The sequence below is a fragment of the Acipenser ruthenus genome, chromosome 15, assembly GCF_902713425.1.
Source record: "Acipenser ruthenus chromosome 15, fAciRut3.2 maternal haplotype, whole genome shotgun sequence".
NCBI lineage: Eukaryota > Metazoa > Chordata > Actinopteri > Acipenseriformes > Acipenseridae > Acipenser > Acipenser ruthenus.
Window position 1 is genome coordinate 11,045,554 of NC_081203.1, and position 17,696 is coordinate 11,063,249.

At 40.2% G+C, this 17,696-nt stretch overlaps 1 protein-coding gene across 1 annotated transcript in view; it reads right to left on the bottom strand.

Annotated features, from left to right (window-relative positions):
• Positions 1-5,559, bottom strand: part of LOC117422351 (endoglin) — a 46,709-nt gene extending 41,150 nt beyond the window's left edge. Inside the window, exons 1-2 of the mRNA XM_058987172.1 lie at positions 5,401-5,559; positions 496-698 (exon numbers count right to left, since the gene is read on the bottom strand). Of these exons, the coding sequence (XP_058843155.1) occupies positions 496-541 (46 nt within the window). The 5' untranslated portion in view covers positions 542-698; positions 5,401-5,559. The remainder of the gene's footprint in view (positions 1-495; positions 699-5,400) is intronic.
• Positions 5,560-17,696: the final 12,137 nt, after the last annotated feature.

The window sequence follows — 17,696 nt, forward strand, 5'->3', positions numbered from 1 at the left end:
GACTGCCAGGAGGAGGGGGGGGGGGGTTAAAGTTGCTTATTTAGACTTCTGACGGCATATTTATTTTTTTCAAAGTATCTAAGAAGCCATCTGTCTGTCAGCCTGCGTCGTGTTATCTGATGGTTACATAATGCTCCCGTCGAGTCTCTCTTCCGGAGGACACAGGGCTCCTCGGCCACGAGCAGCTTGCATGGTAGACGCTTTTCTTATTAGCTGTTCTTGCTCTGAACTGTTCATAGAGGGACCAGAACTGAGCCTGAGACTGCAGGCAGTGCAGCCAAGGGACTGGGAGGCACTTTGCCCTAGTAATAAAGCTGAGGAACTGTGAAAGTGTGCAGCCTACTAGTATTCATTTTTTGTGATCTAGTTTAGAAAATAGTAACTAGCACCCCCACCCCCCCCCCCCCCACATAACAAATCGGTAGCAACTCTCATGGGGTCATATCAGAACAAACTGTAAAGCTAAATTAGTAAACAAGCAGACAGTACACTTACTTGTGTGCGCAGCAATGAGCACAACGATCAGTATGGCCACCTTCATGTTTCTGGATTTCTGTGGTCTTTACTCTACCCTGTGTCAAGAAGTTCAGGCACTAGCCCAACTGTCTCTCTCTGGCAACACTGTGGCTGGGGGTTTGGAAATAGGTCCGTTAAACAGGATCGTCCACGCAAATCCAGCCTTGACGGGTCTTAGAAAGCTGAAGGAAAAACACAAGCATACACAATCTTAGCGATCGCTTTTTGTACCACATTTCAGGGATTTCCAGGGAATTACTTGTCCCATTTTGAACCCCTATGAAGTTACTTTTCTTTTTATAACTTCAAACACTGAATCATTAGCGTTTAAGTTTAAGTAGGTGATAAGGTTTCAGCTCCTGCCTATGTCTGTGTTATAACACCAGCTTCTTACAGTTTTATGTAAGGGATAAACCACAGTAAGTGTTGAATCTGTAAAATAATCCGCCGTTTCGAGTGCCGCTAGGTACGAGACACTGTGAATTATTTTACCGATTCAACACTTACCGTGGTTTATCCCATTTAAAACATTTCTTCCTAATTGACAATTGTTCAATACTGAGAGTAACTGAACTCTAATTTGGTAATTGACATTTATATTAATAGGCTACATTGTGTATGAGTTTACTGGTGTGCCGTCATGAGTTCCGAGTCTGAACCTGAAATCCCATTGACACAGACAACATATTGTGTTATAAGTGAAGATAGCAACGAGGACTTTGAAAAATAAAAAGAATGAAAAAAACAAAGGAGAAAGCGGAAAGTAAGCGTTTTGCTGCACCTAAAACGGATGAAGAAGTTAATATCTTTGCAAGCGATCGATTTTCTGGAAGTACTTGCGCAAAATGTAAATGGGCTGTGAATCTGTTTAAAGTTTGGTTAAATGAAGGAATTCAAAAGCTGACTTTAAATCTGAGATGTGTAATTAGTGGAGATTTAGTCAACATGGATAATGCTACTTTGTCATACAGCCTTTGCTGTTTTGTGACAGAAGTAAGAAAATGTAACGGACAGGAGTATACGAACTTGTAATGTGTATACAGCATTTTCTAAGACTGCAGGGACGCACTTTAAGTTTGTTAAATGACCCAGAGTTTGAAAGTTTCCACAGTGTTCTTGATGGGAAAATGAAACTTTTGGCCAAATCAGGAGTTGGTTTGCATAAAAAGAAAGCTAAAGTTATTTCCGAAGCACAAGAAAATATATTGTACTGTACTGTGTGCTGAAAATATATTGTACTGTACTGTGTGCTGAAAATGGAAATCAATTATGTTTAAACGGTATAAAAGTATAGGTAATTGTTATTATAATTGCTGATTATTAAAAAAAACACGCACTTTTTTAGTGAATTGTTTATGACTGTGGTTTGTTAACGAATCCACAGTTTTCTGTGGATTCGTAGCTCAAAGTGTGGATTTGTTTATCAACAATACATCTGCCCCGCACTCCCCTTCTCTTCAAAGCCACACTGCCACTTTAGTTAGACGATTCGTAGATATAATCCACTGAAAGATCAAAGGGTGACGTCACAGAAATGTTTTAAACCAAAATACACAACAGTGGGCTACAGGTCCTAAACGTGTTCTAAATTGAAAAAATTGAACATCCATCAGAGCCCTAAGATAATCCATTATTACACTGTATCTATTAAACTGGGAGTGGGATGGCCCAGTAGCACCAGAATTGGGCACCCTTGTTTTCACTCTGGAGAAAATGAGGAGAAATTCAATGAGGAGAACAATACAAAAAAAATACCATTGATGGAAGGCATGGGCTGAAATATTTCAGTTCAAAACCCTCAAATCCCGTCATTAAAGTTCACTCCCAGCTAACTCGCCTCAGAAGGAAAATAAGCTGCTTTCAGCTTTTCAAGAGCCAGTGTGTTCGTCTCTTGCATGCTTGCAAATAATTGAAGTTCCTCTGCTCTTGTAACGGTGGCTTGTAAGAACAGTTTGTGTTTGTAATTTCCCATGAACATTACCAATGTGGTTACCCAGAAGACAGAGGTTCCACCCACTAATACCATAAAACAACAAAATAAAACCAAAGTGACAATTCAAATTGAAAACAACATGTGGAGATGAGCATGATTGCACAAATCAGCTGCAAAAGGAAGTGTGGGACATATTATCACTTCAACCCAGTGACTTACTGAATCCTCCATGGTTTGTGCCCCAACAAAAGAAAGAAAGAAACAGTACCTTGTGTATATTGCTAGGGAATCAAATGTGTTACACGCGTTTAATAAAGTGTTTTACTCAGTTTTCACTATAGTTCAAAGGGTTAGGCTACTTTTTTTATATTATGAGAGTATTTTACAGCACCAGGAATCACCCTGGGCAAAATGCTCTTCAATCAACCCCTGTGCCTGAAGGCTCAAGCACTGGAAATGTGTACAAAGCTTAAAGCAGTGTACCACAGTGCTGTGACACTACACTCCCTTGCTGTCTGGTCAATGCATAATCTGTGTTTATTCTTCACTGGACTACTTCATCAGACAGCAGTCCTTTACAGTCCAGTTTGAGTACATTCTCTGACTAGTTTTTGATGCAGGGAACTCCCCTCCCGTTTTTGCTAAAAAGCTGAATTCCACAGTGTTACTCAATGAGACGTTATTATTAATTATCAATGAGACGTTACTATAAATTATCAACGAGACGTTAGCTATGTTCCTGCCACAGCTTGCAGATGTAGGGGGTTATTAAAATATATTTCCTGGTTCTCTTATGGCTCAGGAAGCTAAACATTTTAGCTCATTTTTTAATGTGCTGATATTTTCCCAGAAGCTTACAGAAACCTTTTTAAATATGAAAAATAAATGTATCTTATATGGCACTGAATATTAATCTCACAAGATCAAGCGCTAGTGTGAAAAAAACATTTTGGGGGCATTTTTGTCTTATAGAATAGAACAGAATTCAGATAGTCACACAAATGTATAGAATTGCATAGAACAGAAATTCAGTCACACATAAACATATAGAATTGAATAGAATAGAATTCAGCAAGTCACACAAACGGATAGAATTGAATAGAATAGAATTCTGTCACACAAACGTATAGAATTTAATAGAATTCAGAAAGTCACACATAAACGTTTGTCACGAGAGAATGGACTGCACTTTTAACTCGACTTGTTCTTTATAAATAGAAATATTAAACAAAAGATTTTCCCATGAGGATATAGAATTGGTCAAAATACGGCGGGCACACCAAGTAGCCTACTATGCATTTGGTTTGTCTCGGAAAGTGTGAGAACCGTACAAATGTTTTCTCACAGATAACAAATATCCATACATTGGCAATGTCCGGTGTTTAACTGAACGCACTTAAAAAAAGCCTCAATCATAAAGGCAACACTCCATTCTACGGCTCCTCTATCTCGTGCCTATAGTCCAGTATTTACAGTTCATACGCAGTTCAAGAATGTGCAGTAGTTTATTAATTCGTGATAAATCCGTCGGAGGCGGTGTGGTCCTGTGGTTACAGAAAATAACTAGTAACCAAGAAGCCCCTGGTTCAAATCCCGGCCATTCAGCCACTGAACAAATCATTCGACCTCCTTGTGCTCCGTCTTTCGGGTGAGACGTTGTTCTAAGTGACGTTGTTGTAAGTTCACACACCCTAGTCTCTGTAAATCGCCTTGGATAAAGCCAAGGTGTATGATAAACAAACACATAATGTGGATTTTGAAATGTATTTTTAAAACCGGTTAATGAGGTATTCGCAGGCGCTAGTACAAATTATATATATATATAAATCCACATAAATATTGTATTATTATTATTATTATCATTATTATTGTCATTATCACCATCATCATCATCATTATTATTATAGCACTATGTTAACGTTCTTATAATTACATTTTTAATTATATATTGTTATATTGTATTAAACGGTAACTACAGTAGGACGGGATAATTAGTAGTTTATCATTTAATCTACCGTAATAATTGCCACAAAAAACAAGTCCAGTACTTTTCTAAACTGAACCACAGATGTTACATGAAAAAGAAACATGATCAGCTTCCAAGTCTAGTAATATTCAGCACACTGCGGGGTTCATTTGGATGTACAGCACCCCTTTACGGAGCAAAGCTGTATGATCCTCGGGAGAAAGCTCTCAACATCTCCCTCTGGATTGCAGATTCACGACCACATCACACGAGTGCTGCGCTGTGCAGTGTAATGGGCAGTGACTTTTGGCCGACTTTATCCGGAAATGGCACTTCGGTCCCTTTCTTTAAATACCATTACAATGAGTAGATTTGATAAGCCCTTGTTGAGTAACTGGAAAAAACCGTAAACCACACAATAACAGAGGCCACCAGCGGCCCAGACAATGTGAATCTGGTGGAACCTGAATGATATGGACAGATAACATGTATCTACAAGATATATAATAGGCTTCATTAGCTTTATTATCTGCAAGCTACTGTTTAACTTAAATATGTAATATATGATATCTAGCAGCTACAAGTGTAATAAAGTTGATCACAATCAAACTGGTCTACACACAATAATGGTATTTGTCATGAGAATATAATAAATACATTTTCTACTTCTATCCAATCTATATAATGCAGCAGACACATGCAGTACAGACACATTTAAACAATAAACACAACCACCTATTTTAAAACAAACACTTTGAGAAACAGCGTAATAAGTGTTTCTGACATTTTAAATGTAACTAGCCGGCAGTCATTGGGTGTACCAAAACAATTTGGTTAAAAAAAACCCGATACATCAAAGTACATGGATTAAAAAGCATCTCATCTGAACTCTTTTAATTAGCTGGCGTCGACCCGTAAACAGATCACAAACTGACAGCTAAATAATCACACAAAACAGAAATTGTAATTAAAGAAAATCACTTACTGGCTAAGGAGAACTCTTTTTCGAATGTTTTCGAAGTTTCCACTGTCTGTACAACTTCCCAAAAGTGAAGGTCCTTACATTCCTGCGAAACGATTTGTAGCACTCCTCCGGTGTGGTCTGCTGAGCAGTGCGTCACCCCGACATACAAGCACAGCGACGAACCGCGTCTTGTGGTTTCGCGTTGAGGGCGGAGCGGAGGCGGTTACAGTCTCACTGTGATGTAAAAGAAACGGTAATAGCTCATTGAAACAAATGTAATAAGACAGCACTGAACTGTAAAACCACGCAATTAACAATAAAGATGCGAATGCAACAGATTATAAAGATATTTTAGTGTTTCTTTTAACTTTATGAGAACATACTTCAGACGCAATTTAGCAAAAACGGTCACCAAAATGTCTTTGTAATCTGTTGCGGATTTAATTCTTAAACATTTGATTTACAGTGTATGCTACTTCGCAAAAGTGTGTGATGCAGGGTTTTTTAATCATAAAAATACACGCAATTGCAGAGACCATCGTCTGTATTCATTTAAATAATTTGGCTATATCACCACTGTTCATTTAATAAAATAAACACATAATATACAAATATTGTATAACTTTGATCGTATATTGTATCATTGCGAGTTACATCGTGCCCTATACAAAGCGTAGCGCAGATTTTTTTTTATGATAAAAGGGGAAATGGTAATGTTATACATCTACTGGATCGAGTAATATGTAGAAGCTCTTAAATTGGATCTAGGGCTAAGTTTGCATCACGTTCTCTCTATGAAAGGCAAAATATATGTAACAAAACAATTATTACTAATCTTATGTCGGCTGGTATGTGTACATGGTTCTTCTTACTGAATATTTTCAATGACTTTATATTAAAGCGAAGCAGGTTCTGATGTTACAGACTGTAGCAAGACACAGCTACACATTAACAGCTAACTTGCTTGTATATTTTTGAATACATCACCAATAACTATTTAATAATGTTCAATTTAGAAATACTAAAATTAATTTAAAACATTGAATGACAAACACTGAAAAAGACTTCTAGTCGAAATGTTTTTGTACCACAGTGTTGGGTATTTAATATAGTATACAGGCTAGGGTATGAGTGTTTGGAAGCACTTTACTTCAGGGATATTATTATTACTTTGTAAAAGTAATATACTACAGATTACTGATTACTGGCACCAAAACCTATTACTGATTACTTTCTTATAGAAGTAATATATTACTGACTACTTTCACGTTACTTTTGCTAATAATAATAATAATAATAATAATAATAATAATAATAATAATAATAATAATTATTATTATAAACAATGAATAGATAATACGAACAGCATGAAACATTTTGCATTGGAGTTTTAGTGGCCAGAATCTTAGTTTTTAATGCTACCAAGGTAAAAAAGAAAAATTAATTAGATGCTTAAGGAAACGTTATTTTCTCACAGGTGCTTCTACTAATTTGATTACTTGTCATTAGAAATTGCAAGTAACTTGTTACTGCAGGTACATTACTTGCGGGATTATGAGGATTATGAGGGAAAATGTGACAGAAAATGCATAAAATAACTATATATATTTAACATTAAAGAGCCAGTTATCAAATGTGTCTAATAAACTAGGAATTATTGCTTAAATGTTTTGACTATTTTAGATAATAAACAAATCAACCTCTCTATAGCACTGCTTTTTATTTTATTCAATAAAACACTTTAGGTTTTTAAAGATTTAAATGTATTTTTTATTCAGCATTTTCAGCATCTAAAATATTTTTTAGTACAGCTGAGCAAAGCTTGTTTTTTTCGTTCTGTTTTTAACCAAAATTTGGTCCAAATCAGGTATTTTTTGAGAGCCAAGTTCATTAAGTATTAAATCATTTTTGAATTTGCTTCAGTTTTTTTGTAAATGGAAAATAAGATGATGTTTTAAAACAAAAAAACAGCTCAAGTTTTTGTAGAATCTTTCTTAAACCAAGTAAAAAAAAAAAAAGTATTTATATTTTTACAAAATGTGCATTTTCATATCCTATTATAGACAGAACATGATGAAAACTTGCTAAGTGTTTTAATGCAGTGCCAGGGGTACGGCATAGCTGTTTCATTAAAAGAGATTTGCAGGGAAAGCCTATTATGTTACCGATGTACAGGGTTTGGTTGAGAATTAGGAACTTTACAATGTGAACAGGGTAACAGCAAGAGCTGGTTTGATATAACATGTCTTCAAGGTGATTAGAACTAAATCATGTTATCACATTGCCCTGGAGTCACCATGTACTGCACCAGTACTCGCTGTGCGGAAGGGTTAGTCTCACATAGTATCAATACATCTCAAACTGGATGGACACAGCTCAGCACTGAAAACAGACTGTCACTCAGGAAAAGCTCACTGTAAACCCCTATTTAATGCAAACTGCAATGACTGGCAGTGTTCCGTGAACACACTTTAGCAATACCGCCCCCCCTAGAGGTGATATAGCATACTGCTCTTAATACCACATACTGTATTTTGTTGAGTTAATGTCCCAATAAGGTGAAAACACCAGTCAGCATCCGTTTTAATTAAACTCCTATTAATTAACATAATTAATCAAAAGAAATCTGTGATGCGTGGCTGATCCACCATTTTGTTCATTGTGATGTGTATTAATTGTTCAATTATGGTTTTTTTTCAGCAACAGCACATACTGTTTTTGGTCATGTGACCCTGCATATGCAATTGGGATGCACATCTCTGGGTTTAATAATCCATATTATCAGTGTTGGAGAGTAACACATTATCTGATTATATTTTTCAGTAACTGTAATGTTCCTTTTTTAGACAAGAAGTGAAATATGGTGACGGCTTCCTTTTATGTGAAACAATTATGTGTTTTTTTTGTTGCATTAAAAAAATCACTATGGCTAATGCTTAACATGGACCTAACATGGTTTAATAATACACCCTTTGGGCTACTGTATTAATTTCTTCAAATAACAAAAAATCTATGTTAAAAATTTCTGCTCATATTAATTGCCATTTAAGTAGCAATGTTATTCATGGTAAAAGTACAATAGTGTGGACATTATTTAACAAACCTATAGAACATATAACATAAAAACAACATATATAATGTAACCAATGTTGAGGCACATTCTTATGTAAAAAGAACAATACTAGTATCATAATTTGTGCCTTCAATTTGAACCATGAGGATTACTATAAATGCTATAATTTTTGCCAAGTATTCAAAATAAATAGCTGCAAATGTTTTTGGTCCAGTTAAAGCTACCTATTCAAAGCTTTGTGTTTGAATTGTTACAATGGATGTAAGCCCTGTCCTTACAGCACACCCTTACTAACTATGGTGGTAGAACCCTACAATCTTCTTCCCTAATCATGGTGTCCTAGGTAAAGCACAGAATGGGGGTGTTGTCAACACATTTCTTTGACTGTGAACAGTAAAAGCTGTAGTTTCCTAATCATACCACTAGGTGGCACTGATTTGTCAAGCAAACAGCAGCAGTTTGAGAGATGCTGCCAGCAAGGAGTTTCAAATCACTGAGAAGCCTTAGCTCTTCTCTTACTCTACAGTGCAGTCACTGAATATGATATCTATTAATTTTTTAAAATGTAAAATAGATGTCTACTTTGCTGGCTTATAAAAACAAAGTATTACTGCTTCTCTTTCATAACTAGAACCCAACAGTGTTTAGAAACACTCAAATAAACTGTAGAAGTTCACGGACAATCGTGAGCCTTCAGGTCCTGGTTTTCGCCACGCAGCATTCTGGAGGGGCTGTGGTTATTTTTGGATATATAATATTTGTCTTAGGGGTTCTAATCAATTCAGAGCACAGATTCAAAGAGGAGCTAAAATGTCTAAGACATACAGATGGCAAAATCATAGACAAAGAGAAAAAAATAGCAAATATATTAAATGATTACTTTTCACAGGTTTTTACAAAGGAGGACACAGACAACATGCCCCACATGTCAACCTGTTCCTATCCAGTTTTAAATAACTTTAGCATAACAGAGGCAGAAGTGTTAAAGGGACTAGACTTTTAAAATAAACAAATCCCCTGGGTCGGATGAGATCCTCCCAATAGTACTCAAAGAAATGAAAGAAGTTATTTACAAACCGCTAACCAAGATCATGCAACAGTCTCTTGACACAGGGGTTGTACCGACAGACTGGAGAATTGCAAACGTAATACCGATTCACAAAAAGAGAGACAAAACTGAACCAGATAACTACAGAACAATAAGCCTGACTTCTATTATATGTAAACTTATGTAAACTACAATAAAAAAAAATGGAAAATTACCAATATAGTAACAGTATCCTGGGAGACAGTCAGCATGGTTTTAGGAAAGGGAGATCGTGTCTAACTAACCTGCTTGATTTTTTTGAGGATGCAACATCGACAATGGATAACTGCAAAGCATGTGACATGGTTTATTTAGATTTCCAGAAAGCTTTTGACAAAGTCCTGCATAAAACTGAATGCAGTAGGGATTCAAGGAAATGCATGCACATGGATTAGGGAGTGGTTAACATGTAGAAAACAGAAAGTACTGATTAGAGGAGAAACCTCAAAATGGAGCGAGGTAACTGCTGCTCTTCTCTCTGGTGTTAATTTAGCTCAGTTGGCTGAGCTTCAGGACCAGTTTGCTGAGGGGATTCTCTTCTGAGGACAGTGCTGTGTGGTGGTAGGACTATGGATCAGCCTGCTGTAGAGGGACCCAGTAATTCAGCGCCCGTTTCTGTATCAAGTGGCTGCACTCCTGTGAACCTGCAGGAGGTTTTTGCAGAATTCTAAATGGAAATTTTCTGTTGGGCTTTGATTCAATTTGTTATAATCGGGGTTCAAAAGGGAACCCCATACTTCACTACCATACAGAAGAATTGGCTGAATGATGATGTCAAAATTTTTTAGCCAAATTTTTATTGGTGGTTTAATTTTGTAAAGCTGATTTTTTATGGAATAGAAAGCCATGCGTGCCTTGTCTTTTAATGCATTTATATCCAGGTTAAAACTCCCTGATTTTCAGACCCGGGTAGTTGTAACTGGTGCTATGCTCTAAAGTGGTGTTGCCCAGAGTGAAGCGGTACCTGTTTCCCTGAGATCTGTCTTTCTTCTGGAATACCATCTCTGGTCTTGTCCAGGTTTACTTAGAGTGCCTATTTCTGACAGTACTGCTCTAGCAATGCCAGGCTCTGCTGCAGCCCCTGCTCTGTGGGCGACAGCAGGACCAGGTCATCTGAATAGAGCAGGAGTTTAATTTCTTTGTCATGTAGAGTGAGTCCAGGGGCTGCAGACTGCTCCAACACCGTGGCCAACTCGTTAATGTAGATGTTGAACAGTGTTGGGCTCAGACTGCAGCCCTGTCTCACTCCACGCCCTTGGGTGTTTTGGTTGCCAATTTTCATACCACACTTATTCTCTGTGTATACTGACTTCATGATGTCATAGACTTTACCCCCTACACCGCTTTCAAGAATTTGGAGGAATAGACCTGGACGCCAAATTGAGTCAAATGCTTTTTCTTTATTTTTGCTGCCAGTTCAGCCGACTCTCCTAGCAGGATCCCGATTTTATCAGTGTCAATAAGGAGTATGACATTTTGCATGAGTCTCTTGAATTTTGGTACATATTCCTCCCTTATCTGTGTGTATTTGGAGCAGGGGAGCAGGAAGTGCATCTCTGTTTCTACCTCTCCTGATTCACAGTGGAGGCACAGCCTGTGCTCCCTGGATGCCCAGGACTTCTTGTGTCGGCCAGTTTCGATGGCCAGGCTGTGGTCACTGAGTCTGTACTTCGTTAATGTTTGTCTTTCTTTAGTGTTTTTAATTCTGATGACATAATCTGCCAATTGGAATTTTCTGTTTAGCCGATAACATTCTAATTTGTTTTGTGATATAATGTCATTTTTCCAGTTTTCAATGTATTTATTTTTTAGATTTGTGTTAATTTGTTTCCAGGTTGTTGTTGTGCACAGTGTCCTTGTTCTCATTGCTGTGTGGCAGTGCCAGTATGAGCTGACCCAGGGGTCTGTCTCTGGGGAGAGCTTGTTACTCATCAGGGATTTATAATGGTAGCTCTGTGTGTCGGCTTGATTCAGATGGGCCCAGAGTTTGGCTGCACTCTTCTGGATGAGGATTATTAATGGGAAAATCCCCAGTTCAGTTCTGCATGCGTTATTTGGGGCATTTCTGTGGACTTGTAGTATATTTTTGCAGCACTCCATGTGCAGTGTCTCAGTTGGGCATTTGTCCCAGGTTTTTGTCTGATGCACTAATTGTGAGACCCAGCTATGTGTAGCTGGAGCAGAGCCCCCGGGTGTTACTCCCCAGGGTAAAGTGGTACCTGTTTCCCTGAGATCTGGCTTTCTTTTGGAAGATCATAATTTTGTCTTGTCCAGATTTATTGTCAGGGCCCAGGTCTGACAGTACTGCTCTAGCAGGGACAGGCTCTGTTGAAGCCCCTGTTCAGTGGGCGACAACAGGACCAGGTCATCTGCATAGAGCAGGAATTAAATTTCAGTGTAATGTAGAGAGAGGCCAGGGGCTGCAGCCTGCTCCAACAATGTGGCCAATCCATTGATGTAGATGTTGAACAGTGTTGGGCTCAGACTGCAGCCCTGTCTCACCCCACACCCCAGTGTGAAGAATTCTGTTCTTTTGTTGAAAATTTTCACTCTGAATTTGTTCTCCAAGTACATTAACATGATAACAGGGCAGCAGTGTGGAGTAGTGGTTAGGGCTCTGGACTCTTGACCGGAGGGTCGTGAGTTCAATCCTAGGTGGGGGACACTGCTGCTGTACCCTTGAGCAAGGTACTTTGCCTAGATTGCTCCAGTAAAAACCCAACTGTATAAATGGGTAAATGTTAGCTTGCGTGGTTCAGGGGGCGTGAAGCTGGGGGCCTCTAATTTTTTAATTTTCTAATCTCCTGTCAATTAGCATCTATTTACTATTTAAGACCTGATCACCTGCACCTTTTCTGTCTAGTGTTTTGTTTTTGTAGCAAACGCTCAGACGCCGTCGTTTCGTGCTCCACCGCTAAATATCTAAACTTCGTTGCCTTGCTCTGCAGGTCATTTCTCTGCACAGCGCTGCCAAGATATATTATCAATCATTTTCCTACCTGCTCAGGTGATCCTTCTTTTCAGTCAGCTTCTCTTTTCGGCTTCATGAGCTCCAACGTTTGTCTTTCCTGTTCCATCCAGCAACAGCGCCGTTCAAGCGCAGCTTCATTACTCAACCTGTCTGCAACTTTATCAGAAAGACTGGTCCTCTGCTAAACTTTCAAGCTCCTTCGACAAGACATTGACATTCCCGTTGTCAGCGATTGCCTTACTTTAGCTCTATTAAATCCACCATTAAGCTTTGGCTGTGGAATCTCTCTTTACTCCTCGCCTGCAATCAGACGCCCCTCTCCTGCTCCCACAGAGCCAGCACAGTTACCGTTCCATCGGAAGATCCTGCCCTTGACCTCCATTAGCTACGTTCAACCTTTTAAAAGACGTATCCTGCCCATTTTAACCAGTCGGCTCGTGGTTTGACTGGTCACAACATGCTCCAACAATAGTGCTGCACTGCAACTTTTCCACCGGCGCCTTACAGACCACGGTTACCACGGTAACGCCGCCATTGAGTGACTGCGGGGAGTGGTAAGTTGTCATGGTGACCAGGCAGCTTCATCAGGCTCTGCGTGCTCTGTGCCTCAGTACTGCTGTCTTCCGGCTTCCTGTTGCTGCGCTTTCACAACTGGTGGAGACGAATTCAACGCGCCGAATTATGACCTCTAAGTACTGCGTTTACTTATTTATATACATGACTAACTGTCCTAACATCTCTAGAACATTTATTATTTAAATCTAAGGGAATAAGCAAATGTTGTTCTACATAGACAAGGATTTTAATCGTAATAACTTTATAGATTCTACCCTGCTTCACTCAAGTCAATGGTTTAATTCCAATCATAACCTCTGGATGGCAGTATAATACTACAAGTTCTCTCTCTATATATTACACGAGTTTGGTATCGCTGCGAAGCTCGGACACTACAGCTTTTCTATCTGTTCTCGCAGTTATCACTGTAATGGATTCTCGGGAGTTCCCCTCCTGCCTCATCCTTTGTCTATCTATATCAACTGACATTCTTCAATTTCAACTCTACCTGCCCTCCCCGCCCCTTTGAGGACATGGTCATGAAGCCACGCACTTGTCGGCTTTCTGAGATGCTCCGAATCTACCGTCACATTAACTTCCAGCTTCCCTGCACCAGGCTTCCATCCCAGCGACCTCTTCCTGTTCCCGGATTCGTGCTTCCTCATCTGGCTCCTCTCCTTCAAACCGACAAATTTCACCAAGGCACCTTATTCAACCTTCAAGTTACCATTTCAACAACGTGAGCTGCCAGTCAGAAACGTAAACCATGTCCTACAACTATCATCATTTCAGTCAAGTGTCCTCCTACCCCGCAATAGACAATACTCTCTTAGACTGCTCCCGACCAAATCAATAAATTTTGCAATAGCCTCCGAGCAACGTATTCTTCATCCTCTCAGGTTCTACAGCGGCCTCAGCTCTATGCATTCTTCATCTCTGGCTTCATCTAAATCCCTTTCACTCAAAGACCAATATCCACCGCATTCAGCAGATCTCTGCGCTCTACAGCAGACCACCACACTATCGATGGCAGTCCACCGTTCATTATTACAGATCACTGCTTCAGCAGATCTCTGCGCTCTGCAGCAGACCACCACACTCTACTGATGGCAGTCCACCATTCACAATAACAGATCACTGCTTCAGCAGATCTCTCTCTCTCTCCAGCAGACCACTGCTCATTATTGACAGCACTTCATCGTTACTTCTTCAGATCTCTGCACCGTTCAGCAGATCCCGTCCTTTACTGTTAATTGCTCCTCACTGCAGAAGATCTCTGCTCCCTCTTCAGATCTACTCACTATTACAGCATGCAAAGTTGCTTTAGTTTACAGTTTAAATCTGTAACTGCACTTCTCCAGAGCTTCCACCGCTCCCGCTTTCCTCCAATATGCAGATCACGGCAGCATTCCACAATCAAGGCTAACTCTAATCCCCATCTAATCAAAATACGAGGTGCTTGACCTTCTCAGCAATCTATTCAGATGTCCTCACATCCTCTCAAATATTACAGCATTAATGCATGGTGAGAGACGTGGTATGAGACTGGAAATCTGTCTTGATTATGAGTTAAGGAGTTCCACTACTAGGAGAATGACTGGAGTTGTGAAACCCAATCTCTGAATGTAAGTTCACCTTTTCCATTTCAAGCGGACAGGATAGTAGCAGACCGCTGATCGATCCCGTATTAACTAACACATAGGATGGTCGACATTTCATCGTCCACGGTAGGGATTCTCTCTCTCTCTCTCTCTCTCTCTCTCTCTCTCTCTCTCTCCCCCATTTTCTCCATACCAGCAGTTCGCCTGACCCTCCGTGGGATTCTTAAGAGCCTTCCCTTCTGCCTCACCTTCCCGCCTGTCTACATTAATGAACATTCTCCGTTTGCTCATTCTACTCTTTGGAAACGCCACTTTGCCCCATACAAGGATCTACCTATGGAGATCATCTGCATCTGAGCCCTCTTCGGTCTTCTCAGGAGCTCAGAATCCACAGTTTCTTCTACTTCTAATTTTACTCCATCATTCAGTTGTGTACCTCCACGACGGATCCATTTCAGCGTGGTCACTTCATTCAGCGGTCAAGCAGAGTCCTCTATCTGCCCATTCTTTTCAACGTCAAGGTATCTCAGCCGCCTTCAGTCTCCTCAGAACTCACAGTTTCTTCTGCTTCTAATTTACTTCATCATTCGGTTGTACCTCCAGGACGGATCAATTTCAGCATGGTTAGTTCATTCAGCTGTCGAGTCCCCTATCTGCCCCTTCTTTTCAACATCAAGGTATCTCCCCAGCAAGAAACCTTAACCCGCCCCCTAGACCCTCAGTTCTCAACCCACCTCTCTACCATCCAGAGCAAGCCTCCCTCCTCTACTCTACCACACTCTTCGGATCACTCGTCACTGGATCTCAACCTACTTCGCCTCCAGAGCATGCCTCCCCCCCCCCCCCCCCCCCCAAATCATTCTGTAGGCACAGCCCCCTCTGCTGCAAGGGCCAACATCAATCACAGCCAGATCATGAATGTGGGGAGCTGGCCCTCTTCTGCAGTGGATTCTTTCATTTATTCATTCATTCATTCTCCTCTCATATAGTTGCTGCCCATTTTAAAAAATTGCTAGTATGCCTGCAGTGGGGGCTTCCTCTCTGCCGGGACCACTAGAGGTTTTCCCCTAATCGGCCTCAAGGGGTTTTTTCCTCTCCACTGAGCGGCAGATATACACATAGTCACATCCTACTAACAAATTACTAATCTCCCTCTGTTTGTCCTGTTTGTCCTTCTGGTCTTTTGTTTCTGTTATGTGTAGGCATGTACTGTCTCTTGTTTGTCGCACGGTGTGGGAGTTTTCGTGAGGTGCCGGGAGTCCATCCTTTGGGGGGCAAGTGAGTCTCACTTCCCCGACCTCAGGGCTAGGCATCCACCTCCCTTACCTTCAGGGGGGTTCTCACCATGTGAGTCAGAGCGGACCCCCGGCCAAACTCTGTCCTGTCGCAGCTCCTGCGCTCATCTTACCTTACTCGAGGCTCTGTTCTATTCTGCCTCTCTTTCAGGACGTGGTCACTCGTGCTGAGTCCTATACTAACCTCAATGCTTTGTCCTTATTTTTCAGGTCCCAGGCAGCGTGACGTCTCGGCCAATTGGGTTTTACGAGCTCCCCTTACAAAAGCCTCAGATGCTGGGCACCTCTCTCATCTCCTCTCGAGGGGGCGGCTTTCCGAGTCATAACCCTCATATGTGTTTTCGGTTGCTGGGTCCTCCACCCCTGGGATGTGTCGGCATCGTCGCCCTCAGTCAGTGACCACATTCTGTCCTACTAACTGCTCCTTGCTGCTGCTTCTGCCTTATCCTTCACCCCAGCTCACGCCCAGTGAATTGTATGTAAAAAATAATGTGTAAAAAAAATAATGTAATTGTATGTAAAAATAATGTGATATCTTGTAACAGTTGTAAGTCGCCCTGGATAAGGGCATCTGCTAAGAAATTAATAATCATAATCAAAATAATCATAACGTCATAGACTTTATCCCCTACACCACTTTGAAGGAGCTTATAAAATAGTCCTTTCTGCCAGATTGAATCGAAGGCTTTTTTTAAAATCAATAAAGCAAGCAAATATTTTACCACCTTTTTTTTTTTTTTTTTTGTACATGTTTGTCGATTAGGGTGTGTAGGGTGTAAATATGGTTGGATGTGCGATGGTTTGGTAAGTATCCAATTTGACTCTTAGTCAGGACACTGTTCGGTAAGGAAGGCCAGTATCCGGGCGTTAATGATACTGCAGAATACCTTCCCTAGATTACTGTTCACACAGATGCCTCGGTAGTTGTTGGGGTCGAATTTGTCACCACTCTTATAAATCGTGGTTATCAGTCCTTGATTCCAGATGAGTTTCCCAGTTTTTTGCTCAATAGACTCTTGGATGTCATTTCATTTTTGGGATGTGTGGTCTTGTTGTTTCTCTCGGAGCATGTTCTGTAGGGCTGTACAGCCTGGCAGTAGCTGAGGCGTAGTTCCTGATTGTGAGGCTCATGGTGTTTTTTTTTAGATAGCTGTCTGAGGTCCTTTCTGGCAGCCGCACATTGGTTATCAAACCAGATTTCAATTTGTTTTGTTTTTGCGTTTGTACCTTTTGTATTGAAAGTTTTTATTTTAGATGTTTTTGCTATAATTTCAAATATTTCCTTTATTTTTTGATTGCTAAATGTAATCCAGTTTTATTAGGTTCATAATCAGTAGACTGGCAATTGTTTAACATGTTTTCAGTCTCTGGGCTGCTCGTGTGTTTTTTAAATTCCTCTGTACAGCTTTCAGTCCATTTATAACGGGGTTTGAGCTGAATTCATTCATTTATTGGGGGTTCTTGTTCTTGGATGTTTTGTGTTGACCGTTTTAAGTACAGTATTATTTGATTGTGGTCAGATAGGGGCGTTTGCTGCCTAACTATAAAAGCATTTATTAATTCTGGGTCTATATCAGTTATGGTATAATCAACAACACTATTCCCTAGAGCTGAGCTGTATGTGAATCTCCCCAGAGAGTCCCCCTTGGTCCTGCCGTTCACTATGTACAGACCCAGGCCTTTCCAGAGCTGCAGGACCTGCTTCCCACTCTTGTTCACCACACTGTCATGGCTT